Below are 17,075 nucleotides of genomic sequence, written 5' to 3'. Positions count from 1 at the left end.
CTAGTACTGGGGGTGTTTTGTTAAGTTCTCTCAGTGTTTTCCATGCAGGAAATCTGCTGATTGCCACTAAAAGGCTCATTCAGAGGTTTACAAATTATGCTGATTTTCTAGTGTACTCAGAATGACTACATGCACTGCTTTTACAATACTGACTATACAAGATTATACTTTTAATAAACCAGACCTCTACCCACCCCCCAACATTCCACATGTCCTTTAATATAGAACTTTTTCCTTTTCAATCACTATGTATTCTATTTCCTTAGGTTTTTCACTTCGTTTTACAACATATAACAAACATTAAAAAAACATATCAGTTCACTTTAGTAAACTAGGACATTTCTAAACAGGTATTATACAATACCAATCTACTGAGTTAAGCCGAGATTTAATTTCTGTGGGTTTTGAAGCACACTTCTAAATCTATTTTCTGCTTTGAAGACAAAACATAAACAATCTTTGAACTAGTGGAGTATCCTATCTCAATAGGATATCTTACTTCTTTCAGACTATGATCACATTTTGTTTCAGGAGATATCATGAATAAAAGATATTAATAAGCTGAATTTGACCCTTCACTTTAGAGTAACTTTCTGATAGCAATTTCATTAGTTGATTACCATTGTCTGAAGCTGTTTCACCTTATCAGAATATGTATTAATTATCTTAAAATAGTGAAAGGTGTTCACAATGGGATGAATCGATTTCCTGCAAATAACCATACAAATGCTTTGCAGTACAGTGTTTTCTAAGACACAGCAACACTCCAAGAAAGCAGCTCTACTTTCTCATCATGCAAATGAAGAAATAACCACAATAACATTAAAAAGGCAGTGCTTCAAATGGCACACTTTTATCTAAATTCATCACATCCTAACTTTTCAAAGTAACAGAAAGAAAGTAAGGGATACATACGCCTATAAGACAGGATGTACACTACAACACGTTTCACATAGGACAACATATAGTCTGCATGAGTTGCAAGAAGAGACCGCTTATTCTTTACACTTCAGAGTTTGATGAGCATCACCTTCTAGTCCTTGTTTCCTCTTTTATTTTATAACCACATGTGTCTGGACAAAATTTCTATCACTTTAAACTTAACATTAGAAATTGGTACTCCACACCAACAATGGCAGATGCTTTGTTTGTTTAGAAGCATCTCAGAGTCCTTTTAGCAGACAACACAAATAAGTGCAATTGATTCCACCTGCCATAAAGCAAAATTAGACATACTCAAAGACAAGGTACTACAAAATCACCATACCATCAGGAGGCAAACTGTACAGCTGAGCCACAGGACCACTGGCAGGAATAACTGGGAGTTGAAAATGGAAAGCACTTTTAATAGTTGGTAAAGGAAGACGATTTTTGGGAAAACATTTTCTCATTATTAGACTGGATGTATTGACAAGAGGATCAAGAGTTCTTACTGCAAGGCACTCCTGTTAACAGAAAAATAAAGAAAATTATTTCTCAAATTTAAAGTCAAATTACATTTATATACTATTGACAAAAAAAGTGGTTCTCGTCTTCTCTGAAGGACAGAAAAACTTCCACCTACTCAAATTCACTTTTTTTAAAAATCCAAACTTCAAAATAGAAAGGCATTTTCACTTCCTGTTCTTTAAAACTGAGTTCAACTGCCCCCTCCCAGAGATAGCCACAGCAAAATAACAGCAAATACAAATTTAATTCTGTACTCTTTCAATGTCTCAGTGCAGTAGAGAATATAATCCTTACTCCCATAGTCAGGAATGACCATGAATCTCATAAAAGAAATAAGGCAAACTTCAGGTCATAGCCAAAAAGGCAAAAATAACAACATAAGTAAACCCGATCAGGAAAAACTTACCTGTGAAGTGTTGTAAAGAATTTTCATCCCATTGGCATCAAGAAATGCTTTTCTTCCCAGTTTGATGTTTGTAATACTTTTAATGCACTGTAAAACTCCTTTACGTATCAGCATGTATCTGTGTCGACTATCATGACGGTGCCAATCAACATAAATCGTTAAAAGCACCTGTACATATCCTCTGTCTACTGCTCTCCTGGCATTTGTTTCTTTGCAAAAAAAAAAATTAGGAAAGGAAATTAAGATAGCCCAGTGGCTTCAATATTACTTTCAAATTTTTCTTTCAATGTCAAATGTAGTCTTTTTATCCAAGTGACTGAATTGTTTCAGTTTGAGTAGTATTTTAGTCACCCTTAGCAGAGTTTTACATCAACCTAAGCAGAAATTACTCGAAAACTGAGACCAGTAGTCTAAACTTCATTCTTAGAACATTTAATGTAATTTTCATGGTTTACTAGAAAAACAGCATGCATTACACTTAAAGGCAGTTGTAAGGTGCTGTCACCCAGTAAATTTAAAAGAAAAAAAAATTCTACAAAGTATATCTATCACTATACACACACAGTGTCTAGATACAAGATTTGAAACAAGATTCTTTTTTTCACTTGCAATCTATACAGTTTTAGAACTATCACTCAAATTTCATAAGCCAGAAATACTTCTATCCCAAATACTAGGCAATCAGTATGAAAACAGGAATATATAGTAGACTTATGTCGTTATGAAAATATATTCTTATAAAAAGTGTATGAAGTTACAAGTTAAAACCACTAAGGAGAAGACACCCCTAAATAAACAAACAAGACCTATGGTTTTAAAGACACACCTTTTGAACACTTCATTTTCCTCCCCAGTATTGAAGTTTAACTGCCAATTTGCAGAATAGAATACTGACAACAATTTGGAAATACTTCTTTCCCTAAACTTCCCAAGGAGAAATTGCAAAATTCATAAATACACAAACCTGTAAGACCAAGGTATCACACTGAATAAACACAGCACCCTGTGATAGGCAGTACAGAAATTTTCAACCATTTGTGTGAAATGGTTTAATGCAAATCTCATCACATCTCAATTCTTATTCAACTCTACTAAAACTACTACAAATGCTGTCACTTTAACACAACTCTTCGGAGAAAATTAGTTTTTAATTCCTTGTTAGTTAGAATGCTGGTTCAAAATCTGCAAAGATGACACTTTTGAGGATCAATTGCTGCTGGCTGAGACAGTCCATGCCTGGAAACACACCATTGGTTTTGTTACCTTTAATTCCACTTCATGAGCATCACTGACAGATTTGTTATTGGGACCCAAGTCCTAATTACTCAGGAAGGTACTGAAGGATACCTGTATTTTCCCTAGCCATCCAACAGATATTTTCAGATGCATGTGTAAAAAAGAGGCACAGGAGTTAAGCTATAGACATCTATTACTGAATGGTTGAGGTGAGTGAATGTAAAAAGTTATTTGTCCACCTTGGATCTAGATCCTAGTTCTGAGGAAGCAGTGCAGCCTTTCTGCTGCATTACTGATGAAACAGTTGCCAAGTATTAAACATACATGTATATACAACATAAATAAAGCACCAGAAACAGCAGATGAAACTTATTTCTAGATTTCCTAGTCTTATTTTTGTTTTGGCCACCGATTTAATTAGTTTTACTGGGTCAATATATACACACACACCCATTATAGCTCAAGTAGACATTTTCTTGTAGTCAAACACTTACTTGATTTTAGCAATGCAGCAAGTGTGTCTAAAGCAACCCTGTCAACATAACAAGAAAAGTCAAAACAGCAACCAACCAGTAAGCTTAATCTACAATACTGTAAAACTATACAAAATATTTACTGCTTACAGATTTATAAAGAGTCTAACTTCATGTTTTCCTGGTTGCACTGTAGCACAGACTTCACTTTTATATTTTACTTTACTAGGAGATCATGTATCTCAGCTATATCTGAAGTCTGATGACAAAACTTAAAAATATCAATTCAGTGTCTATACAAACTTCCAGCTTTTGCAAAAACACTGTGACAACGTAATGTTTATGAACGACACTCACTGTCTGAAATTTGTATCTTTGTTAGCAGCAGAACAAGTTCTTCCACAAAGTAAAGGGCATTATTTTAGAAAACTGCAGGTCAATAGTGGCAGTATATGAATATGCTGAGAAGCAACGCCCATCAATCTGTACTACAACACAAGATGGTCAGCATGAGATTTTCCTTGTACCCAAAGATCTTCTCTCAATTCAACTGTGCAACTACAAAACGTATATACTTATTTTTCCCCTCTTTCTGAAGATGGACTTGATCTTGCATCTGATCTTAGACCATAAAAAAGGATATCATGATTAGTCACATCATAGAATGGTATGTTCATATGTGGAATTTTAGCTGAGCCTTAAAGGGACAGGAAGGACATGCTTTATGAACACTACCCCTGTGACCACAAATACCAGATTTTGATCACACAAGGCTATTTCTTTTGTAATGAAGTTAGAATATGCACAATAATAGATTAATACTTTGTTAATCAGATGAAAAAATTAGTTTTCCACTGGTGTGTACTTCAAAAAAGTGTATTATATATTTTTTATTATATAAAGAAAGGATTATCTTCAGTTACATCCATTTAGCTACTTTTTAACCCTACATTCACTCAAAGAACGCAACCCAAATCAAAAAAACCCAAACAAACAAAAAACCCCAAAACTTACAACCACCACCAGATTGGGAATCTAAAGTCACCACTTTAACCTACACAGTGAATTTTAATCTTTTTAACACAATAGCCCACTAGAGAGAAGGTGGGGCTTCCTATTCTGTTTCATGTTCTTGCTCTGAATGTCTATTTGCTTTGCAGAAAAATGGGAAGAAAATTCTATTACGAAATAAAAGGGACAGTGTCACACTAAAAGCACAAGGCAGATCACAGGATATGCCGAATTGGAAGAGGCACACAAGGATCATCAGGTCCAGCTCCTGGCCCTAGCACCACCTCCAAGAGTCACAACCTGTGTCTGAGAACATTGTATGAATGCTGTTGAACTCTGTCAGGCTTGGTGTTGTAGAAACAAAATGAAAAATGATGGTATTGTCTTGATCTGCTTGTTATGATTTGGGGTTAACCACTGTACAGTTTCCACATAGGAATATTAGACATAAAAAATAATGTATTATTTTACCAGTACTGCAACTAGACATTCAAGTATTTTGTGTTACTTTACTGGGGAAAATTAAAATCTCTCGTATTTGTGGTACTCCTTCCCATCTCCCTCCACCTTAATCTTTAAATATTAATTGCATTTGATTTCTCCAATATTGTTTGTCATTTACAAGTAAGTTTTGAAAAAATATACAAGGTTTTACCATATAGTATATTAAAGAAATCTTACTTACTTCATAAGGCTAGTGTTCCTTTTACTAAAAGGGCCAATGATCTTAAACAGCAGTTCTACTACTCCATTTTTTCCCAGAGATACTGCATTTACAGCTGGAAGTTAAAAGCAATCCATTTTAATATAACGTAGGCAAAAGAAAAAGATGAATATACTCAAAACTAAAATTCACACAAGTTAATTTTGAAGTACAAAAAATGCTAGACATTTTTGTCCTTTAAGACACACAGTGACAAGCAGACACTACTCTGCACATAATTAGCATGATGATCCTATCCTGATAAAACTTGGAAAAGAAGAACTTAATTATTACTTTTAAATAAAACCATGCACTCCTTCCAATGCAGGCTTCTGCTTTCTTTGTTACTAAGATACAGCATAAAAAGAATTTTCTTTATAGAAATTCACACTTTATTGAAACAGAAGGTTTTCTAAAATTTCGGGTTCTGCTTGCTGCTACCCTTCAGTATTTGGACAAACAGGTGTATTCATCAGGATTTGAAATCCAAGAGTCTGCTATAAAATTTTAAAATGCCAATTGGTATAGCTTTCCTGAACTACATGTTATGAATATATGTTCTCAGAAAAAAAAAAAAAGTAATCTACTTGAAAGAGGGCAAATGAAAGCAAACTATGGTAAGACCTATGTTAGAGAAATATGTGCTTAAAGTGTATGCTTGAAGTCCAACAGCCAACTGAAAATACAAACTGCTGGCACAGGCACAGAAATTCCATTCCTGACTGAGTTTAGCAATATGTTCTCCTAACAAACTAGGAAGAGAGCAGCTAAGAATTTACTTCAACATAATAAATGCTGTTATTACTGTAGAATTTAGTGCGTGAACCCAGGTAGCAATTTCATCATCATTAGCAGCAACATCATACCAGAATCTAAGTGAAGTTAGGACTTATTCTAATAGTAACACAAACTTGCACACAAACTTCAAGAAGTACTACTCATCAGAATATAGAAAACTACTATTTCTCTTCATAAAGAGTGAGGAATGCAGAAAAATAGAACTGATCTAAGAAGTCAAATTAGAGACTTAGTCACATTTTCAGGATGAAGCAAGTTTTCAGATAAGCAGTGCAACTAATGTAACTATCTCTATAAGACTTTTCATTTTAGAAGCATTTTACCTCATTGTCAGGCAGCTCAAGAGAAATAAAGCTTCCATGTTTTGAAAATACTAGGACTTTATGAATTATAGCTGCTCACGTGAATGACCTGAAAACATAACCTTACAGATGATCAAATCAGTTCTCTGGGGGGAACATGGCCATGTTTTCAATTCCTAGCACTTAAATAAGAACATTAACAACCATTTCAAGCTCAAATGAAAAAAATTAAGAACTAGGCTCTTGTGGAAGAATATTAGTCCAATAGTGAAGAGCGGAGCTCTTGAACAAAAGAAGTAAAAGGTTAAATTAAGAAATAATTAGGTTAAACTGAAATATTTTCTGTGTTAACCAAGTTTTAAATTGGTAATAAAGAAACAAATAAAACATGAGAAACAAAAACCATGAGAATGAATAATAATGAGAAAAAATTATTTAAGTGCTTCTGCAAGCAAAATGTTAAGCATATCTAGTTTAGAGCTTTAAACATCAGTATTTATGCAAACTAGATGGCTCAATATTCCACACATTCAATAGCACTGATAAAAAAAAAAATTCTAGAATTTAAGCATTTTGAGGGCATAAAAAGAAAATTCTCAGGGGAAAAAAATAGTTTAAATAACTAACATTAAACAAGCACTCGGAGTTGATATTTTAACCTTATCTAGATAAAAAGCTTCATTCACATAGGAAAGAAAATAATTTTCTGCAATACTTACAGTTGGTTGAATAAACTCTTAATACTTGAAGACATGGCAATACTAGCCTGTGGTTCTGTAAATTTTGCTTCACTAAATTCAACGATAGGTTTAGGACACCATTTATTCTTGCTTTCATGCCAATCTTCTTGTCTGACATCAAAGAAATACAACACCAATCACACTAATTTTGAAATTGTTAAAAAAATAGAAGTTAAACGTCTGAATTTTTCCTACTGAGGCCAACACTGCTTATCTACTTTCCACCATTCTTTCCTCCCCTCTAAATTACTCCCTTTTTTACCTTCTCTACCGATTCTGAGTATGTGGATGCTTACACAATAACAGAAAAAAAAATTTCTAAGTTTCAACAATAAAAGTGTAATTATTAAGCCTAATATCACCTTTTGGACCAATTTTTGCAAGAAGAGTATGAAGAAGCATCATTAGTTCTTCATTTGGAGGAGAGTCTTTGCTGGCAGTCAAAAGCAGCTGTAACAAGATCTGTGTCCCTCCTTTGGTGACTAAGACACTTGCTCTCCGACCACCACCTAGAAATTATAATTGAACTGATACATCTATAGCCAAAGAACATCAAATATCTAAGACACAGTTATCATGAAGTTAGTCTGTAGAACAGCAGTATTTTCTTTATACATGACTGCGCTAGAATATGCAAGACTGTATGCAGGAACATGCTAGACTTACACTTAACACAAACTATTGTGTAGGATTATTAGAAAGTTAACTTCAGTCTTTACATTCTTTTAATTCTTCATATGCTTCAGCAAACAACAACAAACAAAAACCAAAACAATGATAATTTATGAAAAACCCAACAAAAAGTAACTAGCAAAAACAAACAAAAAATACCTGAAAAAGAAAGCATAAATATAATCATATATTACTCCTTAATGAAGACTTACCAACTGAGACTACCTCAATGAGAATATTCAATATATTTAGTATAGTTTGAAGATCTCTTGTATTCTGCAATAAAAAAGAGAGATCTGTGTCTAACATAGCAGTCTAATACAAAGGTTTGGATATTTAAAGCTAGGAGGCCACCACAAAATAAAGTAAAACCTTGGATGGACCCACATAGCAACCATCCCACTGTGCATCCCAAATTAACTACAAAACCAATTAAAGCACACTTTGTAGTATGGGACATCAATTAGAACTGATAGGTGACAAGCAATTTCTTAGAATATCTAAATATAAGGAAGAGAAATTCACAAGTAGGTTACTTGAAGACAGTATATTTTCATTACAGACCAACACAAGTTTTGAAGACTCCATAGGATAACAACGTATTTCATAATACAAATATAATAATAAATATATACATTTCATAATGATAAAATGCAAATGCTACGAACCTATAACCACAAAAATTAAAAATTTTTACCTCTAGGGTTGACAAGATAACTTCTATTCCAGTAGAGCCCTTAGAAATAATCTCTTTCCTGGTTTTTTCTGTCAGAGAAAAAGACCAATACTGGCTTACAGAAGAAAAAATATGTTATCATCTACAAATTAACAAGAAAATTTAAATTTAAAATAATAAAACTTATTTTAAAATGTATATATGTATATAGAACTAAGTAAAAGACTTAAGTGATTTAAAACTAATTTTTGTTTTTACTTGTTCAACAATCTTGTGATGGCCCAGAAAAAAAAAAAGTAAAGAAAAATATCAGTAAGAAAGCTGCCTTCCAGATACTTCTACTTTTCATTAATATATACAGACAGACATATATACATATTAAGTGAATTATTACTTTAATTACAGCTATTTGACAACACAAAATGGACTCAGCACTACCAATACTATACTAGATACATTAAATATGGTCTTAAAAAGATGTTTTCAATAATCAGTGACAAAGACAGATGGATAATCAAGTTCACTAAACGAAAACTTAAGTCTAAAGCAGGAGACACAAGAAGCAGCGGTCAAAAGGGAAACTACTGAAACCACAAAGGTTAAAAAATTACCTTGACTCTGGACCAGATGAAGGATCTTTGAGGTAACATGTCTGGCATTGTCTGATTCACCTAATACAGAGCTCACATTGATCTTCTCCAGCTGTGACAGCAGGGATAAAGTCCGAGAATTGGCAGAAACACTACAAGAAAGATATGATTTTTCCATCAAAATCAAAGAAAAAAGCTCCTAACAACAGAAGCTTGATGCTAGAGTAATGGCGGTGGCTAATTCACTTCCATATTTTATCTGGATTGCAAAATAGTCTTAATTCTCAATTCTGGCAAATTTACGGATTTTGCAAAGCCTGCACTGCAGCAGACTAATTGTATGTAACAGCATTTCCAAGAGTAACTGTGAACAGGGAAATCAGTTGCAGCAAATAAAATGCAGGTATAGGTACAAATGTTGTTCATCTATGTCATCTAGAGTGACTTATATTTAATAATTTATGTTAAGTGACAGGATACCCTATCAAACTAGCCATTCAAAGAAAAACTGGCTAGAAACAGTCCAAAAGACAGCATTTCAGAAAAGGAAGAAAATAAAGTCACTCGTGAAGTGAGCAAACTAGCATACACCAGCTGAAGAAAAAACACCATTTTGAAGAAATAAACTTCCAGAAGGCTTTCAGAATTATCATCCAAGTTTGGATTCATTTTGCATACAAGGGTATTTTGGACTGCTGTCACGGCTTTATGCTGGTCGCAGGCCAGGCACCTAGCAAAGCTGCTCACTCCCTCACTGTCCTCTGCAGCTGGCAGAGGAGAGAAATTTTAAGAAAAAGTTCATGGGTTGAGATAAGGACTGGGAGAGATCATTCTCCAAATACTGTCATGGGCAAAACAGGCTCGACTTAGAGATACAAAGTGAATTTATTACTGACAAAATCAGAGCATGATTACAAGTAAAATAACCCCTTAAAAACAGCTTCCTGCCATGCCTCCCGCCTTCCAGCTCTGCCTCCTATCCCAGCAGTGCAGGGAGACAGGGAATGGGGGTTCTGGTCAGTTGATCACCCAAAGCTTCTGCTGCTGCTCAGGGAGAGGAGGTTTTTTCCTGCTGCACCATGGGGTCCCTCCCACAGGAGACAGTTCTCTATGAATTTCTCCAGTGTGAGTCCATCTCACGAGCAGCAGCTCTCAGTGACCTGCTGCAATGTGAGTCCATCCCACAGGCAATCCTCCTCCCTAAACTGCTGCAGCCTGGGTCACTCCTTCACAGGATACAAATCCTTCAAGGACAGGCTGCTCCAGCATGGGGCCTCCCTTGGGCTCACAGACTCCTTTGTGCATCCACCTGTTCCAACGGGGGCTCTTTGGGCTGCAGGTGGTCTCTGCATCCCCTGTGGATCCCCATTTCTGCAGGGGCACAGCTGCCTCACCATGGGCTGCTGCACCAGGGGCTGCAGGGGAGTCTCAGCTCTGGTGCCTGCAGCAGCTCCTCCTCCTTCTGCTCTGACCTTGGTGCCTGCAGAGCTGTTCCTCTCACATGTTCTCACGCTACTCTTCTCTGGCCTCAATTACATCTGCACAATAACATTTTCTTCTTTCATCTTAAATCTGTTATCACCAGAGCATTCCCACCCTTTCTGACTGGCCCAGCCTCAGCCAGCAGCACATCCGTCTTTGGAGCCACCAGGGACTGGCTCTGCCAGACATGGAGGAAACTTCCAGCAGTTTCTCATGGAAATCACCCCTGCAGCCATGCCCCTGCTATCAAAACCAGCAAACCTAATACTCCTCCAACAAAAAATTTCCTTGAAAATGTGTTTTAGTGTAAGACACCACCTCAGTCCAGGCATTTGTATAGATAGGGACATTACAAACAAAGAATTGCTCTAAGTGTTTATTCTAAACAGTCAGTATAGAAACTGTTTTATTTGCCCTATACTTTTAGATCATAACAATTATTCAGAATAGTTTTGAGATTCACATTCCGGCATGACAGTAATTTTTAAACAGATGTTTGACATTTCAATTGCAGTTATCAATTAACTACAAGAAACTATGACTTCCATGCATGAACTACCTAGGCTTTTCATTCATAACATTAGAGTCCTACAATAATCAACAATAATTCATTTTATACACATATTGCTCTATCTACAATAAAACTAAAGCCTACAATAGTAGCTCTATGAGTACAGTAAGTTTTGTTTAAAACAATGAGGAATTACTACTCCTTGATTTATATCTTACACCTGTGTAAAGGTTTCACACTTACAGTTAGCTCTACCAAAATGTTAAAATCAAGAGAAAAAGTTAGCTGAGGGCAAAAGTTATAGTGCCAAGAAAGCAAACTGATGTAAGAGCTGCACAGGAAACTGCTTCCACCACTCTCACTTTTCCACACTGAAATTTAAATGAGAAGTATAGCCAAAAATCAATTTCAGATTACAGACGATACTTACAAGCTGATAACAACAGGAATAAGAAATGGTTATATGAATTATAGCTCTTAAATACAAGTAGTTTTATACTGTGAAGTATTGATTTAAATTTTTAAAAATTTAATTATTTTTAAAAAATTATTATTAAAATTTAATTTTTAAAAATTTAATTATTTTTTAATCTAAATTAAATCTGTCTTGGATGCTGAAACATTAATTTCCTTGTGAAAATGTCTTGGTTTAATTTTGTTTCCCGGCCAATGCACTAAATGCGTAATCACTCCAATCCTTTTTCATCATCTATCACAATGCTGAATAGCATAAAGCCATTATTATTTGTATAAGCTTTGTTTTGCTTATTTCTGCTTCTCAGTTTATCCACTCAACTTGAAATGCTCCAAAATTGACCCAGTATCGTAATGATATCCACAAGCTCTGTTGATCCAATACACAAACTGACCAACTTGTATAGGATGTTGTCTTCACCAGCTCCACAACAAGTAAGAGTCCAGCCAACCCATACATAAGCTGATGTGTAAGAGAATTGCTGCTTCAACTTCTGTCACTTCCATTGTGGTACACGATTGGTCCCACAATGAAACTGATGTAGTTTGAAAGCTTAAAACAACCCAAGAAAGCAAAGCTGATGCTTAGGAATAACAATAATAACAATAACAATAACAATAATAATAATAATAATAATAATAATAATAATAATAATAATAATAATAATAATAGAAGCAGTAGTATAATAGCAATAACAATAATAGTAACAACAAGAACAAGAATAGTAAGATAAAAGATAAAGATAAAATTCATTTATAGGATTAAATGTCAGAGCAAACCTGATTTTTGACTGCTGCAGCCTGGAAAATTCAAGAAACAGTGACACATAGAAGCAATTTACCATGTACAGGAAGCTGACATTCAACATAATTCCTCCGTAGTTAATGAAAGCTTTAAAAGGTTTAGGTAGGGTAAATAATTTTCAGTACTGGGTTGTATAACAACTTAAGTTCTAAGATTTAGAATTATAATCTCCTCAACAGGAGTAAGTGCTTATTACAGCACTTTATTACCTTTAAAATGGTTTTAGGCTATTCATCTTGTATAAAGTCTTTCAACATAAATATAGCTATCTACGTTTCATGTCTTCAGCATACACAATAAAGCATCCTTAAAAATTAACACCAGCCAATGCTGAAGTACAAATAAAGTCCTGATTTCTTCTTAGTTATGGCTAAGTTTTCTTCCTAAAACAAGAATGATACTCTTATTTACCAATATTCTACATTAATCTAAATAGTGATTATAAAACTATTTGACAGTTTTCAATGCCTGCACAGTACATCAAAAAGACCATAGGACAGGAATTACAGCAGCTAGCCAAACATACAGCAGCTAGCCAAACACACAGAAGCAGTCAGTAATATTGCTGTGACCACCCATTTACCTCAGAACAAAATGAAAGCACAAGTTGTTATGAGATTATCTCATATTTGTAATGTAAACATGTATGTTCTGACCAATGAACAGCATGCAAATTTACAAGACAGTTCTCCAAAACAGAGAGGCACCATGGAATTCAGTATTTTCAATCCCACAGCAAGAAACAGTCAGAATAAACTCTGTCCTGTCAGAAGTATGTTTTCTCTCAAGCTGCCAATACTGCAGAACCTCAAATGAATGCCCTGAAGATTGTGGCCAAACTTTATGGTGACCAGACACAGAGACACAGCAGAAGCCAAAGACTCAGGAGGAAGAGCTGTCCTGTGCTTGGACTGTGAAGGCATAAAAGCCTAGGGGTTCCTTTGTTGGTGATTGCTCCTAGGAGGCACCAGCCCAAGACATTTGTGTGTTACTGCACTGTGAGTAAATTGGTTTGTAGAAGGAGACATCAGAGACTTTGCTAAAGGAAACCTGGGGTCCAAGTGGTACAAACGCTATGCAAGTCTCAAGAATTCTGACTGGAGTATCCAAGATAAATTTCAGTCATCACCCATCTAACTACGGTTTCTATTCAGTCAAAAGCCACTGTCAGAAGGAATGGGATGACTCAGACTGACCTCACACACCAACATGCAGCTGTCCACATCTCCAGCTGCAGTGAGTGCCTGAGCTTGTAACTGTTGCTGAAGGGCAGCAAAGACAATATGAGACTAGTTTTCCCACAAAGTGATGAACCCTTCTTGCTATTAGGAGTGACATTTTTTCACCCCACACATTCTAAAGCCTCCTCATAACAGCACTCTGTCACTGAGGGTTACATGGAGCCTTTACTATTTTCAGTTAATAAAAAACATGACCAAAGAGCATCAGAAAAAACTTCATAACAGCATAAAAACTATTCTCTTCAGATCTGGATAACACCAGAGCTGCTCTTTGTGACATATACATGCCAAACCAGTTCCTGATGATCTGCAAAAATGATTCAATAACCAAAGGCAATCTCATTCTTTGTATCCCTGCATTTGAAAGGCTTTGTCCCTGAAGTCTAATATTGTTATTTCAGGCACTTTGTACTATAAAGGCAACTACCCGTTATCTATTCCAGTGACATATCTCTCTAAGCACAGTATGTTGCACATATTCCCATCAAATATTCTTAACCATCTTCTGCATTTCACATGAGCATTTTGAACTAATTTGGTCCTCCAGTAGTTTTGCAGATCTTTTGAGCTTCAAGTTGTCTGCAATTTTAACAACTTTCTTCTTTTACAGATCATTAGTAAAAATCCAGAATATTTCCCACCATTAGCTGCAACCAGAAAGAGAGAGAGCATATCCAGAAGTAAATTGTGCACCATTTCCTTCTGACAGCTATCAACTACCACTGATCTGGTATCCAAGCCAGTGCTCCACTCGGTCCAAAGAAAACCAATAACGATTATTCTCTGATAGATTTACAATTTCTTTTAGTTGATCCAGTGCAGTTCACGTCTCCACAGGCAGGAAGCTCTTTCTTCATCCCACATTCAAATACTGCAGTTCAAAATGCTCCTCGCACCACCATTCTGCCTGCATAAAGGAAGCACTCCTGTCCTTACAGTAACTGTTACCAAAACTTAAACATGACTAAGCTAACCAGAGAGCTTTGTGGATCTCCTCCTTCTCTGGTCAGGAAAGCCACAAGGGGATAATAAGGAAGCATGCCCAGACAGTGAAGAGCAGAGGACTTCAGGGTTTCACACTTGAAAGAGAACTACCTCAACAAGAAAACACCTTCTCAAAGAGAGATTCCTCGCTAGAGGGGCACTTCTTTCACTCCCAAAAGATTTAAGCATTTAAACTCTAATCATGAAGAACTGCTAGATTCACAATCCTCCATTACTCACTGTATGCCACTTTCACTATGCAAATGCTAAAACACATCATTGTAGCTTTCTACACGCCTACCCACAATGAGAAACACAAATCTAAGCCACGGCGTCTCATAAAAATTCAATTATCTTAGAATGGTTTCTGCCTGTTCACCTTGCAAGAAGCCTTACATAATATAATAGTCAAATGAAGGATGTCATCAGTTTCTCAATTGTACCGACTTCCTTTGAAACTGCTGTTTGCAGTCACCCAGCACACAGATGTATAAGGAAGTTCCTTATTCGCCCACAGCAAACAGATCTGCATTTTGGCACATTACCATGAACCTTTAAAACCTATTTTAATACAGGTATGTTTCTCATGAGCTTGTTAAGATTTTATTCCAACACAAGTAATTTCAAACTGTGGGGTTTTTTTCTCAACCACTTCCACAGTTACCGAGCAATCATTAGAGAGCTGATACTTCTGATTAGTTCATAGCTATCTCTACACAGAGTCACCATAAGTTATTCATGATTTAGGGATCAACTGTTTTGAATTGCAGGAATGGAAACTTTCAATTTGTCTCTAAGTAAAAAAGAATAAACAGTACTTAAGTAGCAACTCTGCAAACATCTAATATTCTTATATTAGATATAGCATATTTTATGCATTATAATTTGTAGTGTTTTCAAGAATACTCATTGCTGACAGAGAGCTTGCTTTGCTTATCACAATGCCTAAGGGGCTAGTCTACCAGAAGAACAAAACATAAGAGTTTTTTTACCATTTATTTTGATCTACCCCTCACAAAAAACAGGTGCTACCTTAAAAAAAAAGTAAGACTGAAAGGCTTTAAATAGTTTCCTGATGCTTAACAGCGTTCCAGAGATAATCTCACAAATTTCTCAAATGCTAGCTAAGACAAGTTCACAAGAAAATAACAAACACGGCTTTTCAACCTGACATCTTCTGTATCCCATTCTGAGTTGTCCTAGCTATGTGTTGCACTGCAAGATTGATGGCTTCTTACACAGTATTATAACCTTCTTTAATTCCTTCAGTAGAAATAACTACGTTTTGCCAATATGTGAATAGAATTATTAAATAAATTAAATTTTCAATTAAATTTATTTTGTATTTTATATTTGAACATGTCTAACACAAACTGAAAATTTAGATTTAAAAAGTTATTTATTAAATGTGAAGATACTTTGTGCTAATCAATATTGACTCCCTCAGTGTTTCAGGACACCAATTTGTGCATCCTTACTAGAGACCCACAATGTGTATTTTATTTATCTTCTTACTGAGAAGATAAGGATATTCCTACTAAGAAGACAAAGATATTCTTACTGAGATAAAAGACTGTTTTTTCACAAATCTCAAATACCTTGATGTTAAGAAGCGACTGTGTTTATAAATTTACCTTTTTTCAGCTGATGTTTTTGCTTTGTTCATATCGGAAATATGATTCTTCAAATCACCATCTCTGACAACCTGTAAGATATTAAACAACTACATATTATTGATGTATTTTGATCTTTAGAGAAAAAATGCTGCCACCATACTGAATGTCCCCTCACTGGAATTGCTAAATTAAGTTCATTCACACTGATTGCATTTCTCCACACTGTCACAAGCTCTCCTCCTGTCACACTATTTGATCCAGCTTTAAAAATAAACTATTGCATTTTAAGTATGGAGCATGATTCTGCATTATAATTCAGGCCTACCAAAGCTCAGAAAGTCTGATTGCAATAAAACAGAAACTTGTTTCAGTCATTTACTAGACATTACTTTCCTGTCAATGACAGAATTTTAGCTGAAGCCAGTAAACACACTTTTTAAACTTACTTGACAATACTGTGAGATGCCACAACATACTGATTTCTGACTTCTATTTTACGTATCTATAGAATAACTAAGGCTAGAGGCATAGTGAGAAACATGGAGTATTTGGTGTTCTTATTTAAGCAAGACCTCAACACATTCCTTGGACAGAAACCATATCATGCCAAGGACTCAATTTTCCTATCCATCTAAGGACATAGTGTCCTCGGGGCACGCTGCTTCCTCAAATGGTGCCTTCAAGCAATTAAGGTTGCAGTCTACAGGACCATTAACTGAGCACCAGCACTTCCATCTGAGATCTACTATGAATGACAGACAAATACTCTCACTGTGAAAAAAACCTGCCCTCCAAGAGCACAGTAGTTAATTTAAAGGCAGAAGACAGAGAAAAGGGGAAAATGGATGTTCAAAGGTATGGGTGCTGAGAATGAGTAAGATAAAGCACATCTTCTCTTGATAAATG

At 35.5% G+C, this 17,075-nt stretch overlaps 1 protein-coding gene across 8 annotated transcripts in view; it reads right to left on the bottom strand.

Annotated features, from left to right (window-relative positions):
• The window catches only part of AGTPBP1 (ATP/GTP binding carboxypeptidase 1), a 64,390-nt gene that overhangs the window by 38,755 nt on the left and 8,560 nt on the right, over positions 1 to 17,075 (bottom strand). For 7 of the 8 annotated variants that reach the window (XR_015799659.1, XR_015799658.1, XM_088157150.1 and 4 more), the window contains 10 exons: positions 16,188 to 16,258; positions 9,078 to 9,208; positions 8,488 to 8,555; positions 8,003 to 8,066; positions 7,481 to 7,627; positions 7,098 to 7,229; positions 5,261 to 5,354; positions 3,586 to 3,623; positions 1,856 to 2,064; positions 1,268 to 1,445 (listed from right to left, as the gene is read on the bottom strand). Coding sequence is in view for 6 of the 8 variants with exons in the window: in XM_088157150.1 (XP_088013276.1) it covers positions 1,268 to 1,445; positions 1,856 to 2,064; positions 3,586 to 3,623; positions 5,261 to 5,354; positions 7,098 to 7,229; positions 7,481 to 7,627; positions 8,003 to 8,066; positions 8,488 to 8,555; positions 9,078 to 9,208; positions 16,188 to 16,219 (1,093 nt within the window). In the remaining 2 variants the exon portion in view is untranslated. Of the gene's footprint in view, positions 1 to 1,267; positions 1,446 to 1,855; positions 2,065 to 3,585; positions 3,624 to 5,260; positions 5,355 to 6,399; positions 6,537 to 7,097; positions 7,230 to 7,480; positions 7,628 to 8,002; positions 8,067 to 8,487; positions 8,556 to 9,077; positions 9,209 to 16,187; positions 16,259 to 17,075 lie in introns of those variants that run through there. The other variant, XM_088157153.1, reaches the window with a different exon arrangement.

This window comes from Sturnus vulgaris, chromosome Z, assembly GCF_052056855.1.
Source record: "Sturnus vulgaris isolate bStuVul1 chromosome Z, bStuVul1.hap1, whole genome shotgun sequence".
Taxonomy (NCBI): Eukaryota; Metazoa; Chordata; class Aves; order Passeriformes; family Sturnidae; genus Sturnus; species Sturnus vulgaris.
This window is presented reverse-complemented; position numbering and strand designations above follow the sequence as displayed.